Source organism: Barbus barbus, assembly GCF_936440315.1.
Source record: "Barbus barbus genome assembly, chromosome: 3".
Classification (NCBI taxonomy): Eukaryota; Metazoa; Chordata; class Actinopteri; order Cypriniformes; family Cyprinidae; genus Barbus; species Barbus barbus.
In genome coordinates, this window is record NC_136731.1 from 1538887 (window position 1) to 1560499 (window position 21613).

Genomic DNA, 21613 nt, shown 5'->3' on the forward strand with positions numbered 1-21613 from the left:
AATAAAATGATCAAAGACTAAATTATAAATTAAATTTTCTTTTGTCCTTTGATGAACAGACATCACAGCAGCTGGTTATTATGTTATTTTAGCTGCTATTCCTTTAATAGCTGCCGCTGCTGAACATTTTCTGATCTAGTTCAGGTTTGAAAGTCTCTACTAATGAGCTGACGAGTTGAATCGGGTGTGTTAGATGAAGGAGACGGTGCTGGGCTGCTCCAGGACAGTTTTGAAAACCAGTGCATTTCAGAGACACGTTCTTAAATGTGACTCATATATAACAAATACTAACATGCACAGTTTTAAGGAAGCTTTTGGCAACTTCATGACTTAACTGATGACAAGTTTCATCTTTTTAAATTAGTTTATTTCAGCATTGAATTTTCCCTGATCTATAAATTCCATTATCCAAGAGTATTCAAAATATATTGTTTTCAATGACCATCAACTATTATTTACATTTCTCTTAGGTTTTGTGTTAGTAAGTCAAGTTTACACACATGGGTCAAAAAGGACCCATGTATGCAAGCATGATAAAACAAAAGAATAAGGAACATTTTGTTACAATAATCGTTTTAGCAGTTATTTAGGTCAACACATTTAACACTTTGTCACACATATGACTGATAACCCATAACACTGAATTTGTATCTGTTGTATCTGTTGTGCAACTGTAGTGAATTGAAGTGTATGTGACCAACTAAAAGAAAATGAAATTAAATAAAAATTAAATCACACGTGTACAGCAAATTGCCATTTTAGTGCTTTCATGCCTCACAAATGACAACTACACATTAGTGCTCCTGGCATACAGGCCTGTTGCACTGGGAAAAAGGCCTTCTGAAGTAAAGCATATGTTACACTTTATAAAGTAAAATAACAAACTTTCAGGTCAAACAGCTATACAGATTTGACTTGAGCATAACTTGCACAAAGTAGGATGTAGTTTTGTATGTCATGATGCAGCGTTTTGCCGGGAGCAAGTTTTTTTACTTTATAAAGTGTCAAATATGCTTCGCTTCAGAAGGCTTTTATTATCCCCTGGAGCCATGTGAAGTACACCTGTTAAATACAGTCCCAAACATAATTCTAAATGTTGATTGTTTGAACTTAGCAAATGTTTTGAGGAAATTTTTAAAAAGAAGGAAAATATTCATGAAAAAGTGCAGATGACACTTACTTGAAGAGAGTGTAAGGCTGATAGTATCACTGGCTTCACTCACTCCCACTTTACCCACTATCCTGTAGCGGATCAGGTACTGCTCTCCAGATACCAGTTCAGTCAGCGTGAAGTCTTCATCAGCTGTGTCTATGACAAGCCACTGTTCCTCAGCTCCAGAATCTGCTTTCACCTGCTGGTACTCCACTCTGTACTTCACTGTTTCTCCAGTTGGGGATTTCTGCAGTTTCAGGGACACAGTTTCCTCCAGGACATTCTTTACTATTGGTGTGGGCGGCTTGGACACGGGCTGGAACTGTGTGTCGGTCAGTTTCCCATTTTCATACAAATAGATGGAGGAGCCTGGAATGGAGGGATTGGAGATGGCAGAAATAATGAATCGGATATTCTTCTCATTTTTATTGGCCTCTGAAAATTTCTTGAAGACCAATAAGATCTCTCTCATCTTTGCAATGACTTCAGGATCTTTGAACCACTTTCTGAAGTCTGATGTCACAGAAGGCAGGTTTATTTTTTCATCTAGCTCTTTAAACTTGTCAGATTTTAGAAACTCTGTCAGGGTTGAAAGATATGGGTCTTTGTATTGTAGAGATGTGAAGGTCAAGCACACTATGACATTAATATCAGGATCAAGAAGGATGCCGTTGAGCCTGTCTGAATCTTCAGTGTTGATCTCCTTCAGTGTCTTGCTGTGATTATTCAATAAGTAAAGCTCAGACTTTTCATCATCTAACCATTGGTTAAGTAAGCCAGCTTTAAAAGGGGAGCTGCTCTGTATCTTCAGGATGTCTTCCAGGGATTGTTCCTCCGTACCTCCTCCTCGAATGGCAGGCAAGACCCTGGCCAGTGCTTTCTGGAGCACCATCTTGTAAATGCTAAATGAATCCTGAAATGAGCGAAGCCTTTCTTTGATGTCACTGAAAACATTTACCTCTGTTCTTCTGGACAGATCATTGCATGTCCTCTCTACCTCCCCCAGCTCCTCCATCATATCTTCAGTGCTGGAAATCAAACGTGTGCTGATTTCTCTCTCCAACCGAGCTGCGTTTGTATCCAGTAAAGTTAGAGGATAGAGCCAGACTTTTATTGGCACTGCATTCTGTGGATTTTCCTTCAGGAGAGTGGGGAGCTTCTTGTACACCTCCAGGGCCTCCAGGTACGTGGTGGGATTCTGCTCAAGATGGACATCACCATGAAATGTGCAGGTGATATTCTCAGCCTTTTTATTATCTTCATCTGTCATTTTTACAGCTCCTTTTCCCTCAATGGAAAATCCAGGGATCTTCTTGACCATGACATTCAGTTCTCCCTCAATGTCCTGCTTATTTTCATCTTCAGCAAATGAGCGATCAAACACCATGAAGGCTTGAGCTCCGTACAGCACAGCGGTGACCACGTGAGTTGCAGTTTTCTGGTCAAACACCTGAGGGTAAGTGATCTGGCCCAGCTGAGTCATAGTGAGCTGATCAAATCTTGAGTTTTCGCTGTAATGCATTGTTACTCTGGACTGTTGGTTGGAGGATTTGGTGTCACGCAGGTACTTGGCAGATCCTCCCACCTCCACCAGCCCCCCCAAGAAGCTGGCCTTCAGGGAAGCACTTACATTCAGGAGACTGGACTTACTAGAGAGAGAGTCAGAGCTACTGAACTTCAAATCTGTCATGGGCTGAGGACGACTGTCCAAATCTTCCGTCAGTGATTTCTTATCCCACAGAGTAACACCTGAAATGAGAAATGGTTTTAACAGCTACACATGTACAATGGACACAACGAACAACTGAAGTAAAAATGCATCCTGTATCTGTTAGACAATTTTAAACTAATATTTGTGTGCTTAATGTTATTGTGTCTCAAATTGGTTACATAAGCATTTTTAATAACACTTTATAATAACTTTAATAAGTTATTAACAAACATTATATAATGCTTAACAGATCATTAGTTAATATAAAGTCATATAGCTTGTAACCGACCACAGTATGGGTATTATGTTTTGTCGGGTGTTTTTGTGCTCTAGGGGGCCTATAGGCTGTTTTCCGTTTGGGGATAATACGTAGGTAGGTAGTAGAGTAAGATACAGCTGTTTGGTTAAGGAACAGCATGGCTTTCTCTCACGTAACCTTATTGCTTAAAGTCTGCAGGAAATCAAAATTTAAAATATTTATTTTATTAGCACAAATTGCTAGTCATAAAGTGAACAATTATTCTGTGCAAGTTAATCCACTGAAAGAAAATGTTTTAGTAATCTTTAATCAAAATCTGATCATTTGCTTCCGCTCTGGAATTACATTCCTTCTCTGATGAAGTCAGTTTGACAGCTTGGGCAGAATATGCTTAAAGGTGCAGTGTGTAGATTTTCAGCATGTAGCGGTTGAGTTTGTGAATTGCATCCAGCGGCTCAGTCCCCCGCTCACCCCTCCCTTTAGAGAAGCTACGGTGGCCGATACAGGGCTAAGATGCCATCGTCTGACACCGCAGAGAGCAATGAGGTTTCTTTACAAAGGTAAATTAAGGAATTATATTTACTTAATTATTTAATAAACTGATGTCATTGTGAATATTACTGTTACTTGTTCATCATTGTGTCAGTGTTTTTTCGCAAGAACAACATAGTGATGAAACGTGCTCTGTAGAGCAGCTTGTCCGTTTAGGGCCACTGTAGAAAAATGGTGGAGACTTCCATGTAAAGGGACCCACGGTGTATGTAGATAGAAATTGCTCATTTTAAGGTAATAGAAACATAACGGTTCATTATGTAAGGTCTTTATACTCCTCTGAAAACGTAGATATATATATATATTATATTGCATTTCTGTCTATAGATCATCCTAAATATTACACAGTGCACCTTTAAAGGGTTATTTCACCCAAAATGAAAACTATGTCATTAATTATTCACTCTCGTGTTGTTCCAAACCTGTAAGACCTTTGTTCATCTTCGGCACACAAATTAAAATATTTTTGATGAAACCAGAGAGCTCTCTGACCCTCCATAGACAGCAAGGGTACTAACACGGTCAAGGCCCAGAAGGGTAGTAAGGACATTGTTAAAATAGTCCATGTGACATCAGTGGTTCAACTGTAACTTTACGAAGCTACAAGGATATTTTTTTCAAAGTAAACAAAAATAACTCTTCTCCTCTGCGTCACCCTAGTGCCATTAATAATAGTATTATGACGCATGCGTGTGCTTTCCTTTTGCTCGCTAACAAGTGTTGAATTATTAAAAAAAAAAAAAAAAATCATTCTACGTACATATTTCAATATATTGCTTAGTGGTGTGCTGTGGGATTTTTTTCTTTTTCTTTTTTTTTTTCCTGTTTATCAAAACTTTGCCATGGCAGAAAAAAATTCAGTTGCATTTTCATGAAATACCCTGCAATGAATGTGGTTTACAGGGGTCATATGATGTGATGTCATGTTTTCCTTTCTCTTTGGAGTGTTACAAGCTGTTTGTGCATAGATAAGATCCCTGAAGAAAACCAAAGAGATATTCTTTATCAAAGTTAAGACTCAACCACGTCCCCCTAAAACAGCTCACTCAAACACGCCCCCACATGTCTGCATCACGGTGTGTATGTAATATTTACGTAATCTGAATATTTACTGTAATATTATTGTTATGTACTGTTTTTTTGTTGTACGTTTATTTGTATAACTGGGCCGAAACAGGACCTGATTACTGGACTAAGTTATCTTTTGCGTCTGATTGCACTAGTACTGTACTGTCAAAACACACAAGGTTTACATATAAACACAGTTGGTTATGTTTAAAGTGAAAGTAAATGGTTAAGAGAAAAATGGATGCGTGCCTGTATATTAGATGTGTGCAGAAGCAACAATACTAAACATGCTGCCAATTGTCATTAAAGGGATAGTTTAGGTAACACTTTATTTTTACAGTCCACTTCAGACGTTCTACTAACAGTAAGTAACTTTGCAACTACATGTCAACTAGCAGTCATTAGAGTGTTAGTAGACTGTCTGCTTCACTATCTGCTTAATATCTGCTAACACTATAACTATTTAACACTGACTATGAAAATATTTACAAGTGTATGTCAACTTATTCTACTAACCCTACCCTACTGAGAGTTAGTAGATATGTAGTTGCAAATTAGTTGACATGTAGTTACAAAGTTATCAAAATAGTCTACTTTAGACCATAGTAACCATAGTTTACCCCAAATTTTAATTTCTGTCATTATTTACTCACTCATATGTTGTCCAAAACCTGTATTAATTTCTTTCTTGAGCTGAATACCTAATAACTTGCTTTAATAAGAATCAATGTATAATTGATGTACAGTATATAGTGTTTTATTCTTATATTTGTTTTAATTTTGTTTGTTTTACGTTTTTTGACACCAATTTTACTTGCTGTTTTGTGTCAGTAGTAGCACAACACAAAAAGAGCAAATAAAATTGTTAATGTTACAATTAATAAAAACAAATAAAATTGTATTGTTACCATTGTTGTGTTTAGCATGCTGAATGTTTGTTTGTTTATTTATTTCCTTCTTAACGCCATTCCAGCATCTATGGCTATATTCATGGCGAGAACCAGTTAATCCATACACAAGTCGATCCAGACACAAGTCTTGTCTTTACACACATGTCCGGGAACAATTCAGAGTCTTCAAGTAACCTAACCTACCCTACATGTCTTTGGGCTGTGGGAGGAAACCGGAGAACCCGGCGTAAACCCACGCAGACACAGGGAGAACATGCAAACTCCACACAGAAAGGCCTCCTGTCGCTGCCGGGGCTTTAACCGGGTACCTCCTTGCTGCGAGACAACAGTGCTAACCACCGAGCCACTGTGCCGACCCAGCATGCTGAATGTAGAAGACTGTATGTAACTCAAGCATGGTCAATTATTGAAGGATTATATCAACCCAGTTAAAATCTTTACAAGGTGTTTATGACTAATGTTAGCACTAAAATCGCAAAGGTCATGAAAATCATCATGAAAAATAGATTAGTTAATGATTTTGTTAGAAACTAGGTCACCTTTTGAAAGCAAACTATTTATTGTTTCTCTTCACTCGAACTCAAATAACTGATTTCATGTTGCATCAATAGAAAGACAATTCCAATGATATACGTGAGTTCCAAGTTCCCAACCAAAGGGAGCACTAGTCATTATAATGGGGCGTTAAAACAAAAACGTATTAGGAAAATCACCATTAATTTATTAAGTCAGCTTAAGTTCTCTCAAATTGTTCAGTTGTATTGACATTTCAACATTTAAGATGACTTTGGGAAATTCTTGACAAAAAAAAAAAGCTTGTTGCACACGCTGTAACCTTCCTTATTTCTTCTGCTGTTTTGTTGCTCATTAGCAATATATTAGTGCACTGCTGCCTCTCACTGGTGTATTAATGTCACTGGTTCCTTTGTGGCCACTTGAATATTTTAAGAGTCACTCAAAGCAGTAAGTAAATCGTTTTATTTGCCTTGAGCTTTTTTAATTAGCTGTAACTTAATAAAACCTAGTAAGTATAACTAAATAAAGATAACTAGTTATATCCAAGGTAAACTATTGCATTTTACAGTATAATAGTGGCCAAATAGCTGGAACATTTAGGCTATATGTTGAATATCGAGATTAAATGTTATAATGCTTTATTAGCTTATTATTGTAATATTACCATTGATTTATTTATTTTTTAAATCTTTATTTACATTTTCATGTACATTTCCATTTAGTCATTTAGCAGATGCTTTTATCCAGAGCGACTTACAAATGAGGACAATAGAAGCAATCAAAACCAACAAAAGAGCAATAATACGCAAGTGCCATGACAAGTCTCGGTTATATATTTATATATATATTAGTGCTGTCAAACGATTAATCGCATCCAAAATAAAAGGTTTTGTTTACATAATATATGTGTGCGGTGTATATTTATTATGTATATATAAATACACACACATGCAGTATATATTTTGAAAATATTTACTTGTATATATTTATATAATTTATATTATACAGGTGCTGGTCATAAAATTAGAATATCATGAAAAAGTTAATTTATTTCAGTAATACCATTCAAAAAGTGAAACTTGTATATTAGATTCATTCACAGCAGCTGGTTATGAGGTTGTTTTGGCTTCTATTTCTTTAAGAGCTGCTGCTACTGAACATGAAGCGGATCTGACACGCATCATATTTTCTCTCAACTCTCATCACCTTTTCTGACCCATTTCAGTCTCTTCTAATGAGCTGACGAGTTGAATCGAGGGTGTCAGATGAGGGAGACAGTGCTTGGCTGCTCCAGGACAGTTTGGAAAACAATTTCAGAGACATGTTCTTAATGTAACTCATATTTAACATATAACATGCATGCACAGTTTTATGGCAACTTTAATCGCCTTTTTGGTAACTTCATGTCTTAACTGATCACGACATTGCATGCTCGTAGTTTCTTTCGCGACTTGATATGAAATAATACAGGCTATGCGCGCGCTTGCACCTTTGTGCGTGTAATGAAGAGCACGCGCTGCGAGCCCAGTACTGCGCTCGATTAACTCGTGCCTGACGCTGAAGTGAAGTTGAAGCGCGCGTCTGAAACGTCTCCTGTTTTATGTGCTCCTAAAGACGTTCTGCGACTGAATAAATGCACTTCTTGTCAAGAAAAAACGGACAGAAACAGCAGTTATGATTGGAGTGGTCAACCCTAGGCCCCACCCCTGCGTTAAATAATTTTAATGCGTTAAACTGAAAAAAATAATCGCCTGCGTTAACACACTAATTTTGACACTAATTAATCAAGTTAATGCGTTAAACTGTTTAACGTGTTAACTGTCTGTTTTTTTTGTATTTCATTTTATTTAATTTTTTTTATCTTATTTTTAATAATGCTAATTTGTTTTTTTATTTTTAACCTAAAGCCCTACTAGTGTCGTTAATTAGCTTCAGCTTGTTTGATTACAAATTTATAAAATGATAAATCTAGGTTCCAGAGTAATAGTATATAAACTGAAACGTGTTTTATGGTGACATTCTAAGACCAAGTCAGGCAGCCCAGGTGTCTGAGACATTAGCCTTTTGTCTTTATGCATTTCCTGACCATTTGACAGGGTCCTAAATTACAGATGAATGCTCAAGGGACAGCTGTGCCTTTGTCTCTATGATAATGTGAAGGTATGGGCGATACTGTCAGGCTGATTGGATTAGCACCTATGCATTTGAATGACACTGTTATGCTGATCAGGACAGGGCTAGGAAAATTCTGGTAATGGGCTGATTTCTGTACTGCATTTGCATGCTTTGTTTAGATTTTCTCCACCTCCATGTATCCCTCCCCCTTGAAAGGTATAAACTCTACTATGCTGAGATATAGTCAGACTTGGATGGCTGCAGCGACGCACAGTGAGTTCTCAATAAAGAGTAACTTCTGCTTGAAAGATATCCCAACGTCTCCTGGTCTCTGCTTCAACAAGGAAAAAGTTTCCTACAAGCTAAAAACACTATGATGCATACATCAGATGACTGTTTAACACTAGAAATCCCAGAGTTTTTTACCCCTCCTTTAGCCAAGTGGATGCTAACTGGCTAGTCTTTTGGCTATCATTAGCATCAATTCATGTGTAAATGTGGTCATTACCTGAGCAATCTGCAGGGGGGTTGGGGGTGTGTGTGTGAATGGTTGCTGGTGGCTTGTTTGTATGTGTGGGGGAGGGAGGGCTGCTAAAAGCAGAGAACTTCATTGACCATGTCTCACATTGGCATAGCCAAGTCAGCAGTCTTCTCCATTATTGTTGTTTCAGCGAAGAGATACCCAGAATTTATACTGTAGGGATGGTCATTATTTGAAACTCAAATGTAAATATTCTAATATTTTGAGATACTGATTTTTGACTTTCATCAGCTGTAAGATATAATCAAACAAAAAACAAAAAAAAAACTTTTGAAATGTTTTACTTTACATGCAATGAATCTAAAACATATGAAAGTTTAACTTTTTGAAATAACTTACAAGAAAAAATGAACTTTTTCACAACATTCTAATTTATTGAGATGCACCTGTATATTTAACCGTGGTAATATTTTAATCCCGGTTTGTACTAAACTCATCTGGTGGGTTTGCTGCCAAAAAGCTCTTTTTTCAGTTTCTTCTGACCATAGAAGCCAGTGCCATTTGAAGTTCCAATCGTGTCTGACAACTGAATTTGTTGGAGTTTGTTTTTGGATGAGTGAGGAGAATTTTCCTTGAAACCCTCCCGAACATGTAGGTGATGTAGGGGATGTTTAAATGTTGTTTTTAGGTTTCTGACCCAAAGACTCAACTAATCTTTACAATTTTACAGCTGTGTCCTCTTCCAGGCAGATTTTTAACATCTTTAGTTGATTGGAAAGAATTTTTCAATGCTTTAACTAATTTCTTATTCTGCACATCAGAATTATATTCTTAGGTTTTACTCCTTGTGATGGATGATTAAGGGAATTTGGCCTTTGTGTTCCTCATATTTATAATCCTGTGGAACAGGAAGTCATGGCTGGACAATATCATACTCTTAGTCACCCTGGTGTGCTAAAAAATATAAATATGAATGGGAATATATGCACATACACGTACATATATAGCTACATATACGCGTGTGTGTGTTATATTACACAATTCAAGATAAGGGGGCAGGGAGGGCTGCTAAAAGCAGAGAACTTGATTGACCATGTCTCACATCGCTGTCACTTGCGCATAAACTCCTTAGCCGGAAAACCACCATCCTCGGCACAGTCAACAAGATTCGCCGGGAAATCCCTCAATCCGCTAGACACACAGATCGCAATGAATTCACCACTCAGGTATGTTGCAGGTCTTTTGTGGTTCTATGTTTATGTGTTTCTAATTTTTAGAATCAACACCGCCAAGTGTGTCATTGTGTGTAAAAGTGCTATGAAAATAACAATTTATCTTATTTATTAGGTGTTTTCAACCACTGCTGCTACGCTGACGGCGTATGCGCCCAAACGGAAGAAGACCGTCTACATTCTTAGCAGCATGCACAGCGTGATTCAGACTGATAATACCACCAAAAGGAAGCCAAACACTGTCACCCTTTACAACACCACAAAGTGCGACGTGTACTCACTCACTTTTTAATATCATTTGTAAATGTGTACAAATGGTTGGTTTCTTTTTTATTTTATTTTGTACTGTTTTTATCAATAAATCTCAGCAACAAAGGAAAAAAAAAACGTGTGTTGATTTCTCCCTAAGATGGCAAAGTGAAACACCAGTTTCCTTGAAGTGGCTCAGCATGGCCCCACATTGTTTACATAACAAAAGCAACTGTTCACAGCCAATTAAGGATATTAGCCTAAAGCCTTCCAGCCCATCGGCTGTCCTGCGGGTTTTATAGGTAGAAAAGCCAAATGGCTGCTCTCTGGGACTTCTAGTGTTAAGTGTATCCATGTTTTTTGTATCCGTCCCTATTTAAATAAACTATAAATAAATAATTAATTCATTAATTATGAAAAAAATTATGCAATTAAAATATTTTAACACAATTAACGCACTGGCCTCGCCCCCAGACCTGTACATCATCTTACATTTCATACAGTTGACTGTTGACACATATGATGCAGGGCAACAACTACATAAATGCAGTTATGCCCTAAAATTCAAGATATTGGGGCAAAAAATGCCCCAGTATGTCTCATATTCTCTTTCTCTCTCACAAATTTCTCTTTCTCTCACACCCCTAGGCAAGTTGGCCGGGGTGGGGGCACTGGTTTGCTCATTTCTAACAATTGGAAATACTCTACCCACTCTCCCCTAGGCAATCTCAACTCATTTGAATCGCATGCCGTTACTGTGACAGCTCCTATAAGACTCCAGATTGTGGTAATCTATCGTCCGCCGGGCCAAATACCACCAACCTTCCTAGACGAGCTGGACGGACTGCTGTCGTCTTTCATGGAGGATGGCACTCCACTCTTAGTCTTCGGCGATTTCAACATTCACCTAGACAGGCCTTATGCTACAGACTTCCAGTCACTCCTAGCTTCATTTGATCTCAAACGCCTCACCACTACTAGCACGCACAAATCTGGTAACCAACTCGACTTAATTTATACACGCAATTGTTCTACAGATAACATTCTGGTACAACCACTCCATATCTCTGACCATTTCTTCATTACATTTACTTTACATTTTGCTACTCAGGTGCCACCATCTCCCTTACCGGTTACTTTCAGACGCAACCTACGCTCCCTTTCCCCCTCCTTTCTTTCCTCTGTAGTATCCTCCTCTCTTCCCTCGCCTACCCATTTCTCTTCTCTGGATGTAAATGCAGCCACTGACACTTTATGCTCTACCTTAACCTCTTGTCTAGACGACATCTGTCCTCTCTCCTCTAGGCCAGCATGGGCTGCTCCTTCTAACCCCTGGTTATCCGATGTTCTTCGAGGGAATCGGACCAAACTCAGAGCGGCAGAGAGAAAATGGCGCAAATCAAACGATTCGTCGGACCTGAGTAGGTATCAGTCTTTGCTTTCATCTTTCTCTACTGAAGTCCACACTGCCAAATCCTCACATTTCCACAACAAGATCACCAGCGCTCCAGACATGCGTAATCTCTTCAGAACATTTAATTCTCTCCTCTGTCCCCCTCCTCCACCTCCCACCACTTTGATAACCGCTGATGACTTTGCCTCTTTTTTCACAGACAAAACTAGAACAATCAGCAACCAGTTCTCAACTCCGCAGGACCTCCAATCAACCACATCCACCGCTCTAGCTCCCATCTTCTCCTTCTGTCCCCTCACCGAGGCAGAAGTATCCAAACTTCTCCTCTCCAGCCATCCAACAACATGTCCTCTCGACCCGATCCCCTCACATCTTCTCCAAACAATCTCTCCCACACTCTTACCGGCACTCACACACATTATCAACACATCTCTCCTCACAGGCATCTTCCCCACAGCATTCAAGCAGGCTCGGGTAACCCCACTGATCAAAAAACCTACATTAAATGCTTCTCTTTTAGATAACTACAGACGTGTCTCTCTCCTTCCTTTCATAGGGAAAACACTCGAACGAGCTGTCTTCAACCAGCTCTCGCGGTTTCTTTCACAGTACAACAAGCTGGATGCTAAACAGTCAGGTTTCAGGAGTGGCCATTCAACAGAGACTGCGCTACTCTCAGTCACTGAAGCCCTGCGAACTGCAAAGGCTGATTCCAAATCGTCAGTCCTTATTCTGCTGGATCTTTCTGCTGCTTTTGACACTGTCAATAATCAGATTCTCCTGTCTACACTCTCATCACTGGGCATCACTGGAATTCCACTTCGCTGGTTTGAATCCTATCTCACCGGTAGATCCTTCAGGGTGACCTGGGGAGGGGAGGTATCCAAACCACATCAACTGGTCACTGGAGTTCCTCAGGGATCGGTTATTGGACCCCTCCTCTTCTCCACATACACTACATCGCTGGGTCCCATCATACATGCACATGGCTTCTCCTATCACTGCTACGCCGATGACACGCAGCTCTATCTCTCTTTTCAACCAGATGACCCAACGGTAGCTGCACGGATCTCAGGCTGCCTGGCGGACATCTCGGCATGGATGAAAGAACATCACCTACAGCTCAACCTGGCAAAGACGGAACTTCTGGTCTTCCCTGCCACTCCGACTCTACGGCATGACTTCACGATTCAGTTCGGCTCATCAATGATTACCCCATCAACTTCGGTCAGAAATCTTGGTGTAATCTTTGATGAACAGCTGACCTTCAAAGAGCACATTGCAAAGACTGCTCGTTCCTGCAGGTTTGCACTACACAACATCAGAAAGATCAGGCCCTTTCTGACAGAGCATGCTGCGCAACTTCTTGTCCAGGCCCTTGTTGTTTCTAGACTGGACTACTGCAATGCTCTTCTGGCTGGACTGCCATCAAACGCAATCAAACCTCTACAAATGATTCAGAATGCAGCGGCACGACTAATCTTCAACGAGCCCAAAAGAGCGCATGTTACACCTCTCTTCATCTCCTTGCACTGGCTACCAGTGGCAGCTCGCATCCAGTTCAAGTCACTGATGCTTGCGTACAGAACTACCACAGGCTCAGCACCCTCCTACTTCCACTCACTATTACGAACCTACATCCCCTCCAGAAGTTTGAGATCTGCTAGTGAGCGACGCCTTGTGGTACCATCACAGAGAGGCTCAAAATCACTCTCCAGAACGTTCTCGTTCACCATTCCTGGCTGGTGGAATAATCTTCCCACCCCTATCCGGAACGCCGGATCCCTGGCAACCTTCAAGCAACAACTGAAAACTCATTTCTTTCGGCAGTACTTGACTTCATCCTAAACTCAAAAAAAAAAAAAAAAAAAAACCTTTCCCTCTATCTTTCTCTCCACCTACTAGCTTGTACTTATTTGAACAATGACTGAGACTTGGTGTTACGAGCACTTCCTCTGTCTGACTGCCTCTTCAAGATGAATCGCTTTTTGTATTCCCCAATTGTAAGTCGCTTTGGATAAAAGCGTCTGCCAAATGACTAAATGTAAATGTAAATGTCATATCTCCCATATCTTTTTGTCTCATATATATATCATATCAGAGATATCACACGAGCAGCGAGAGCAATATCACTATGGCAAGCCGTTTTGACTTTTATTCCTTCTCAGAATATGAATTCTTGATATCAACAATTTTCACTTGTTAAAATACTAATTCTTGATATCAGGAATTGGATTTCTACTAGTAACAATGTCTATTCTTGATATTAAACAATTTAATTGTCACTAGTGACAATGTTAATTTCTGATATCAAGAATTAAATTGTTACTTAGGTACTTCAGTCGTGGTCCAATGGTGACACAGAGGCGAGCGCACTGATGTTTGGTTCACTGTTTTTTATTTTGATAAAGTACCAACTGCACTGTCAAGTTAGCAATGCTGGAACTGATATGTTTTGTGTGTGTGTGTGTGCACTCCGGCATGATCACTTCAACTGTTTCCTTATACCAGCAGAATCAACTTTAACCTGTTAGCCTGCACCAGAGCGACCTCGCACTGAACGCTCTTTGTTTGCATGTGTCATTGTTTTCTAATAGAATAAATGAAACGGGACAAAGTTAATCTTGTCAAACTCTATATCATTCTGAGGGTCTAAGCCTCAAGCATCGACGACAGATCGCTGTTTTTCGATGGAAAGCTTATAAGGAATGAGTGGCACAAATTTGCTACATTTGTGTAAGCAGTACACATCCAAACACGCAGAGTAAAAAAGCCGTACGTACCTTTATCATTGTAATAACGAGCCACAAACGCGTCCACTGCTGAAATCCCAGTTTAGTTAGAGAGGTAAGGGTCCACAGAAAAACATCCCAGCGAGCACTTTTAGTCCAGCGAAACAGTAACGTTGTAATAAGGATGAATATTCCTTTGTTTACGTTTCATTTCTTCAGAGAGTTATTGTTCGCGTCCGTTATGGAATAAATTACGCTCAAAAACAGCGTCTTGGTGGTAAAAAAACAAAACGATTTTGTAGAATACGGTCTTACAAACATAATGAGACCGTCTACGGAAAAAAAAGTCTCAGAAAAGCGGAATATAGATTATTTGAATTTGGCTCCTCCCTGTCTGCATGATTATAATCTGTATGGACGCACATCAGCGTGTTTATTAGCGACTCTATGACGGCTATCATTGTGATTCATTGATCAGCTATTATTGATTATATGGCCCATCTGTTTGATTATAATCTGAATGGAAGCACATCAGCGTGTGTTTACTGACTCTATGACCATGTCTGGCAATATCACTTCACGTCTGGCAGTGATATTTATCATTGTAATAACGAATAACGAAGAATACTTCAGTATACATACTATATACAAAGCATTTTTTTCTATTTTTTTTCCTTTTTTATTACTCAAATAATTATTTTTGTATTTTTTAGTGCTCAAATAAATCTGTCTATTATTTTATAATTGAAAAACTATGCAGGAACATGTATAATGACTAAAATAGCTTGTATAATTCTGCAATCCATTTGGTGGTTATTTTTCCTCAAACAGGGGGGTGGGGGGACTATAAATAGTTTCAGAAAAAATATTGCAGGAATCTCATTTTTCATGGTATCTTCTTCAAATTTGAAATATGAACTGATGAGACACATGGCTTTCGATCCATTACTTTTCTGGATTGCTCCAGGACTTATTTCATGTATTTGTATATGAAATAAAAAAACATTCAGTGTGGAAAAATATTTTTCAAGGCACGTCAGTGTCTATAACTTTTTATCTTTTTGAGCATTATCAACTCTGGATGATAGATAGTAAAGCCCAGAGTCTCTTCTTTCCAAAGATACCTAATTTGTTTGTGTAAGCACACTTTGTCACAAACTGTTACCATTTTAATTCAGGTAGGTTATTTTCACCTGCGAGGCCCTAAATGGGGTTGAAGGTTAAAGTGTTAAACAATTATTGTCTTATTAATAATGCATCACTGTATAAAGGACTGCTTGTATTTGTGTACACACACAATGAAAACAAAACAAATTTTATATATATAACAATGTAATAATATTTAGTCTTTTCACATCTAGGTGGAAAAAAATTAATTTGCACTGCTATCTGTTCAAAATAAATGAAAAAAAAAAAACGAGCATAGTTTGTTTTTTTTTTTTTTGATCAGTGACCCCCGAACCGGGGTACATACCGAACCGATCTGTGTACCGTTCCACCCCTAATATATATGTATTCATATACATACAATAAAAAGAAAACAAGAAGATAGAATAAGAAAATAATAGGGAAAGCTAATTTTAGAGGCCTTTAAAAAAAGAAAGAAAACAAGCCATTAGAAAACAAATAGAGAGTGCAAGTGTTAGAGGGTCAATAAAAAAGGGACTAGACTGCTGCTCGAATTGAGTTGGGAAGGTCTGCCAGGAGGGAACAGTTAATGTAAAAGTCTGTGAAAAGTATTTTGTGCCTTTTTGGGATTGCACAATAATGCGCCATTCACTTGCAGTACGCAAGCTTCTAGAGGGCACACAAGTCTGAAGTAGTGAATTTAGGTAAAGTGTTTTGTTCGCAAACATCAATGCCTTGAATTTTATGTGAGCAGCTATTGGTAGCCAAAGCAAATTGATGAAGAGTGGTGCGTTCTTTTCGGGATCATTAAAGATTAATCTTGCAGCCACATTTTGGATTAATTGTAGAGGTTTGATAGAACTGGCTGGAAGACCTGCCAAGAGAGCATTGCAATAGTCCAGTCTGGACAGAGTTGTGTTGCATGTTCCGAAAGAAAGGGCCTGATCTTCCTAATGTTGTATAAGTCAAATCTGCGGGACCGGGCAGTTTTAGCAATGTGGTCAGAGAAATTCAGCTGATCAATAATCACAACTCCAAGGTTTCTGGCTGTTTTTGAAGGAGTTATGGTTGATGAGCCTAACTGGATGGTGAAGTGAAGTGATGGGTTCGTTGAAACAACAAGCAGTTCTGTCTTGGCAAGGTTGAGTTGAAGGTGATAGTCCTTCATGCAGCAAGAAATGTCTGTTAGACATGCTGAGATGTGAGCAGTTATCATCGGCTCATCAGGATGGAATGAGAGGTAGAGTTGAGTGTTATCAGCATAGTATTGATATGAAAAGCCATGTTTCTGAATGACAGAACCTAGTGATGCCATGTAGACAGAGAAGAGAAGTGGTCCAAGAACTGAGCCCTGAGGAGAAGCTAGATGTTGCAACTTGGACACCTCACCCCTCCAAGATACCTTGAAGGACCTATCTGAGAGGTAAGACTCAGACCACTGGAGTGCAGTTCCTGAGATGCCCTTTGCCAATAGGGTTGACAGGATGATCTGGTGGTTAACCATATCAAAAGAAGTGGACAGATCCAGCAAGAAAAGTAATGAAGATTTGGAAGTTTTAGGGCTTCAGCAACTGAGAGCAAGGCAATCAAAAAAAAAAAAAACAAGAGTCACAATTCCTGCGTTATTGAGCAGTGGTGTCAACTATCCCTTTGTACCACCTAGTGGTGATTTTGTGAACGAGTACATGCAGGGGTAATAGGCATTTTGGTTGAATATTACTGTAGCTAGATTTGCTTCAGACTCATTGTGCCAGAATGCTGGATAGGTTTATGACGTTGTCTTGTTATCCTGGGCCTCTTTGTGGAATTTGGCTCTTTTTGTTGTGTCAACACTGTTCTGATAGAATCTTGACTAATTCTTTCTGATATGCTACAAATTGGACCAAATTTTTGTTGTAATCTTAACTGGTAAATGGAAAATAAACTAATGTGCATTCTAAAAATCTCAACTATTTATTTATTTTTTTGTCAAAACTTGAACATTTGAAAATGTTCAGTTGTCACCCAGCCATTTTTTGTTTTGTTTAAAATCTGTTGGTTTTTGATTATTATTATTATTATTATTAAAATTATTTTAGTGTGTGTATGACTACTTTCTGAACATTTCCAGCACATTTTAACGGTACTGTGATATGTCTGTGCCAATAGACTTGTGGGCAGTACGCCTACATATAGCGCAGTTGCGCTTTTGGCGACCAAAGTTCGAGTCCTGACTCGCTGTCCTTTCCCAATGTGTCATTAAATCATTGAAATATATACTTAAAATCTCAGGGGGTACTTCAAGAAAATAATTTAGGCCAAAGGGGTTTGGCTGACAAAAAAATGTTGAACACCACTGCGTTAGATAACATATCAATCATTTTAATAAGTTTGAGCTATTAATTAGTGTATAACATCTGTAAAATCATTTGCAGATTTTTGTGAAGTGCATAATCATAAATGAATTAAAAGTATAATAATATTTTTAAGCATTTTAATTTACATGAACTAATGATTTGTTCATCATTATGTAGCACATTATCTCATACCTGTAGGTATTTGAATATATATTAACTAGTAAGCTGTTAAGCATTATCTTCAATTAATATAACTATTAATGAAAAGTATTATAACATTTCCATACTTTTTTGTGGATTCATAATTAGTTGAAAAAGGGAAACAAAAAGCTTATTTTTTTAAGTAGATAAAGCACCTGGAATGAAGGAATCCTTGCGGCAGTCATACAGCATACCAGGAAACAGAGGTCTTCCAAGAGCTGCCATTTCAATGGTTTCTGATGCCATGTCTGTAGTGAAAATAAAAACAGCAAGAACAATGACAATAATAATTATATAATAATTTGATCATTTTATCATTCTAGAATTCTTGTTAAAAACTTGTTAGTCAAGTATTCTAAAAAGGTAGTTAAAATCTAACAATCTAACAAAATATGATTATTTGTTCACAGTGTTTCACAAAGTTCACAAAATGGTGTCCAATATAATCTAATTCTGTTTAAAAATTCAATGAAAACAAATAAAGTCATATCTCTTTCTTTCACTGAATGCAGTAACTCCATCCATTTAAAGATTCGGAGTGTCTATTTACACAAATAGCCCATCTTGTTGGCAAAGGCTATTTACACTAACTCCGCCCACTAACGTGTGATTGAGTTAGTCAACATTAAAAAAAGAGTTTTAGTTTAACATCAGTTTCAGTGGCGTAAATGGTAAGGCGCATGCATTTTGACGCTATCGACCCGAGTTCGAGCCCACCTTTTGCCAAACATTTTTTTCTCCCTTTTCAAATCTCATATCGCATCAGAAAGGCATTATTTTCAATAAAAATTAAGGAAATAATGAAAAAGTTGAAAATAAAGTATCGGGTAGGGTTAGGGTAGGTGTAGGGAGGGCTTTATTGTCCCAATAAGGTGGCATCCATTTAATACATTTGAATTAAAATTATAATTTACACTCAGTACGTTATTATTGCGTACTGTTTTATAATGTACTACAATACTGAGGTGCAGATAATTGCCACTATTTGCAATAAGTAGTATAAATAGCAGAAAATCTTGCTATTTTAACATAGTGTAAATAAAATCTATAGCTATTTGCACTTAGTGTAAATAGCATATCGTTAAAAAATATTGCTATTTACACTGAGTGTAAATAGCATCTATTGCTATTTACACTCACTTAGTGTAAATAGCATCTGTCACTAAAAAAATATGCTATTTGCACTTGGTGTAAATAGCATCTATTGCTATTTGCACTTAGTGCAAATAGCCGCTGCCTTAAAGATTTCTACATGACATTTGCATCTGACTAGTCTTAAGATATTTCTTTTACCTAATACATTTTGAATCTACCCCTACAATACCACTGACATTTAAACAGCTAATAATCTGTTGGTGGCTCTGCACACTATCATAACACTATCTGTTTGTGTCGTTTTAAGTCATGTCTTACCTGGAGTTTCCAAGCAGTCTATGGTATGGTAAGAAATGAAGTTGTCTGGTAATGTCTTCGACTGAAGTCTGAAGCCAGCTGGATTTCTGTTCTTATATTTATAACACTCTATCAGGAAATGTTCCATGAAAGATTTTTCACTGGAAGAAAAACTTCCACAGAAATACATCCAGTTAGATGGCACAATGCCAAACAAGAAGGTAATTATCTGATTAAAATGATAATGTCATGGTAGCCAACTGTGGCGGAACGAAAAACAAGGAGACGTGGGCTAAACTCAAAGTAAACAGTATTTAAAGGCTCATTTATCTTTTAAACAGAGAAAAACATTAAACATTGTATACATTTTAAAATCTTGCTAATTACCTATAAAGCCCTGAATGGTTTGGCACCTCAGTATTAGAGTGAGGTCTTGTCACACTATAGTCCTTCACATCTGCTGCAATCTCAAAAACTCTGGCCATTTGATAATACCTAGAATATCAAAATCAACTGAGGGCGGGAGATCCTTTTCCTATTTAGCACTCAAACTCTGGAACAACCTACCTAACACTGGTTGGGATGCAGACACACTCTGTCAGTTTAAATCTAGATTAAAGACCCATCTCTTTAACCTGGCTAAGACATAATACACTATCGCATTTCTATAATTCAAATTCGTTAAAGGTTTGTTAGGCTGCATTAATTAGGTCAACCGGAAACACTTCCAATAACACCCGATGTACTTGTTAGACAGAGCCTGCATATCCCCAATTCTCTTCAAGGAAGTTATTGCCATGAGAAAAAACATTTTTAGAGTCAGATGTTTAACAGACGCTGATTCTATAGGTTCAAAGGGGGTTTCAACCAGACCTTCGAGAACTGTAGCTAAGTCCCATGAAGGGATCTTGGTTTTTACTGGAGGCCTCAGTCGCCTGGCCCCCCGAAGGAAGCGAGAGAGCAGAGGATGTCTCCCGAGTGGCGCCCCATCTACCAAGGCGTGGCAAGCCGCAAGAGCGGCCACATAAACCTTAAGAGTTGCAGGGCATGTGCCTGTTGATAATTTCTCCTGCATGAAGTCCAGAACTGAAGCAACCTTCAGTCGGCCTAAACTCCTCACTCTGTGACTGGATTCAAGACTTCCTCACCGGCAGACCTCAAGTGGTGAAAGTTGGCCAGTTCACCTCAAACTCCATCACTCTGAACGTAGGAGCCCCACAGGGCTGTGTCCTGGGTCCCCTGCTCTACTCTCTCTACACGCATGACTGCGTGTCCTCTCACAGCTCCACATCTATTGTCAAATTCGCTGACGATACTGTGGTTCTGGGCCTCATCTCCAACAATGATGAGACCGCATACTTGGATGACTCACATCATGGTGCCAGGACAACTGTCTCTCTCTGAATGTGGGGAAAACTAAAGAGCTGATCATGGACTTTAGGAAGAGACAGCAGCAGCCCTACTCTCCTCTCAGGATCAGTGGGACCCCTGTGGAGAGGGTGAGTAGCTTCAAGTACCTCGGCGTAAACATCTCCGAGAACCTGACTTGGACTACACACATCCAAACACAGGTTAAGAAAGCCAGGCAAAGACTGTACCATCTGCGTCAGCTGAGGAAATTCAGGGTCTCACCAGCAATCCTGAAAACTTTCTATTCAGGGACCATAGAAAGTGTATTGACTCAGTGCATCTCAGTGTGGTATGGAAACAGCTCCAATCAGGACTGCAAAGCACTACAGAGAGTTGTGCGCTTAGCTGAGCGCATCTCAGGGTCTGCTCTCCCCTCTCTGCAGGACATCTACCTCAAACGCTGCAAAAACAGAGCTGTTAAAATCTTCAAGGACCCAAATCACCCTGGCAACCGTCTATTCACTTTGCTTCCATCTGGTAACCGCTTCCGTAGCCTGATGGCAAAAACTGAGAGACTTAGGAGGAGCTTCTTCCCCCAGGCAATCAGGCTCCTAAACTCTAACTCTGTGTCATAATATCACTCGACTCCATGTAATATCACCATATCAATAAGCTATTCATAATTTTTCTCTACCTCATATTGCTGCTATTCCAATACCCTGTACAACTTTTTGCACATTATTTTTTGCACATTCCTCTTATTACTATTTGTCAACAACATACTGACCTGCACATTTATATTTATAATTTTTA

The 21613-nt window shown here is 38.7% G+C and overlaps 2 protein-coding genes across 2 annotated transcripts in view; one reads left to right on the forward strand and one right to left on the reverse strand.

Moving 5' to 3' along the window:
• Positions 1-21613, forward strand: part of LOC306856321 (uncharacterized protein) — a 1000538-nt gene that overhangs the window by 586738 nt on the left and 392187 nt on the right. The gene's annotated exons all lie outside the window — the stretch shown is intronic.
• Positions 892-21613, reverse strand: part of LOC306856359 (cytolytic toxin-alpha-like) — a 116021-nt gene continuing 95299 nt past the window's right edge. Inside the window, exons 3-4 of the mRNA XM_079395602.1 lie at positions 18214-18306; positions 892-2902 (exon numbers count right to left, since the gene is read on the reverse strand). Of these exons, the coding sequence (XP_079251728.1) occupies positions 1035-2902; positions 18214-18306 (1961 nt within the window). The 3' untranslated portion in view covers positions 892-1034. The remainder of the gene's footprint in view (positions 2903-18213; positions 18307-21613) is intronic.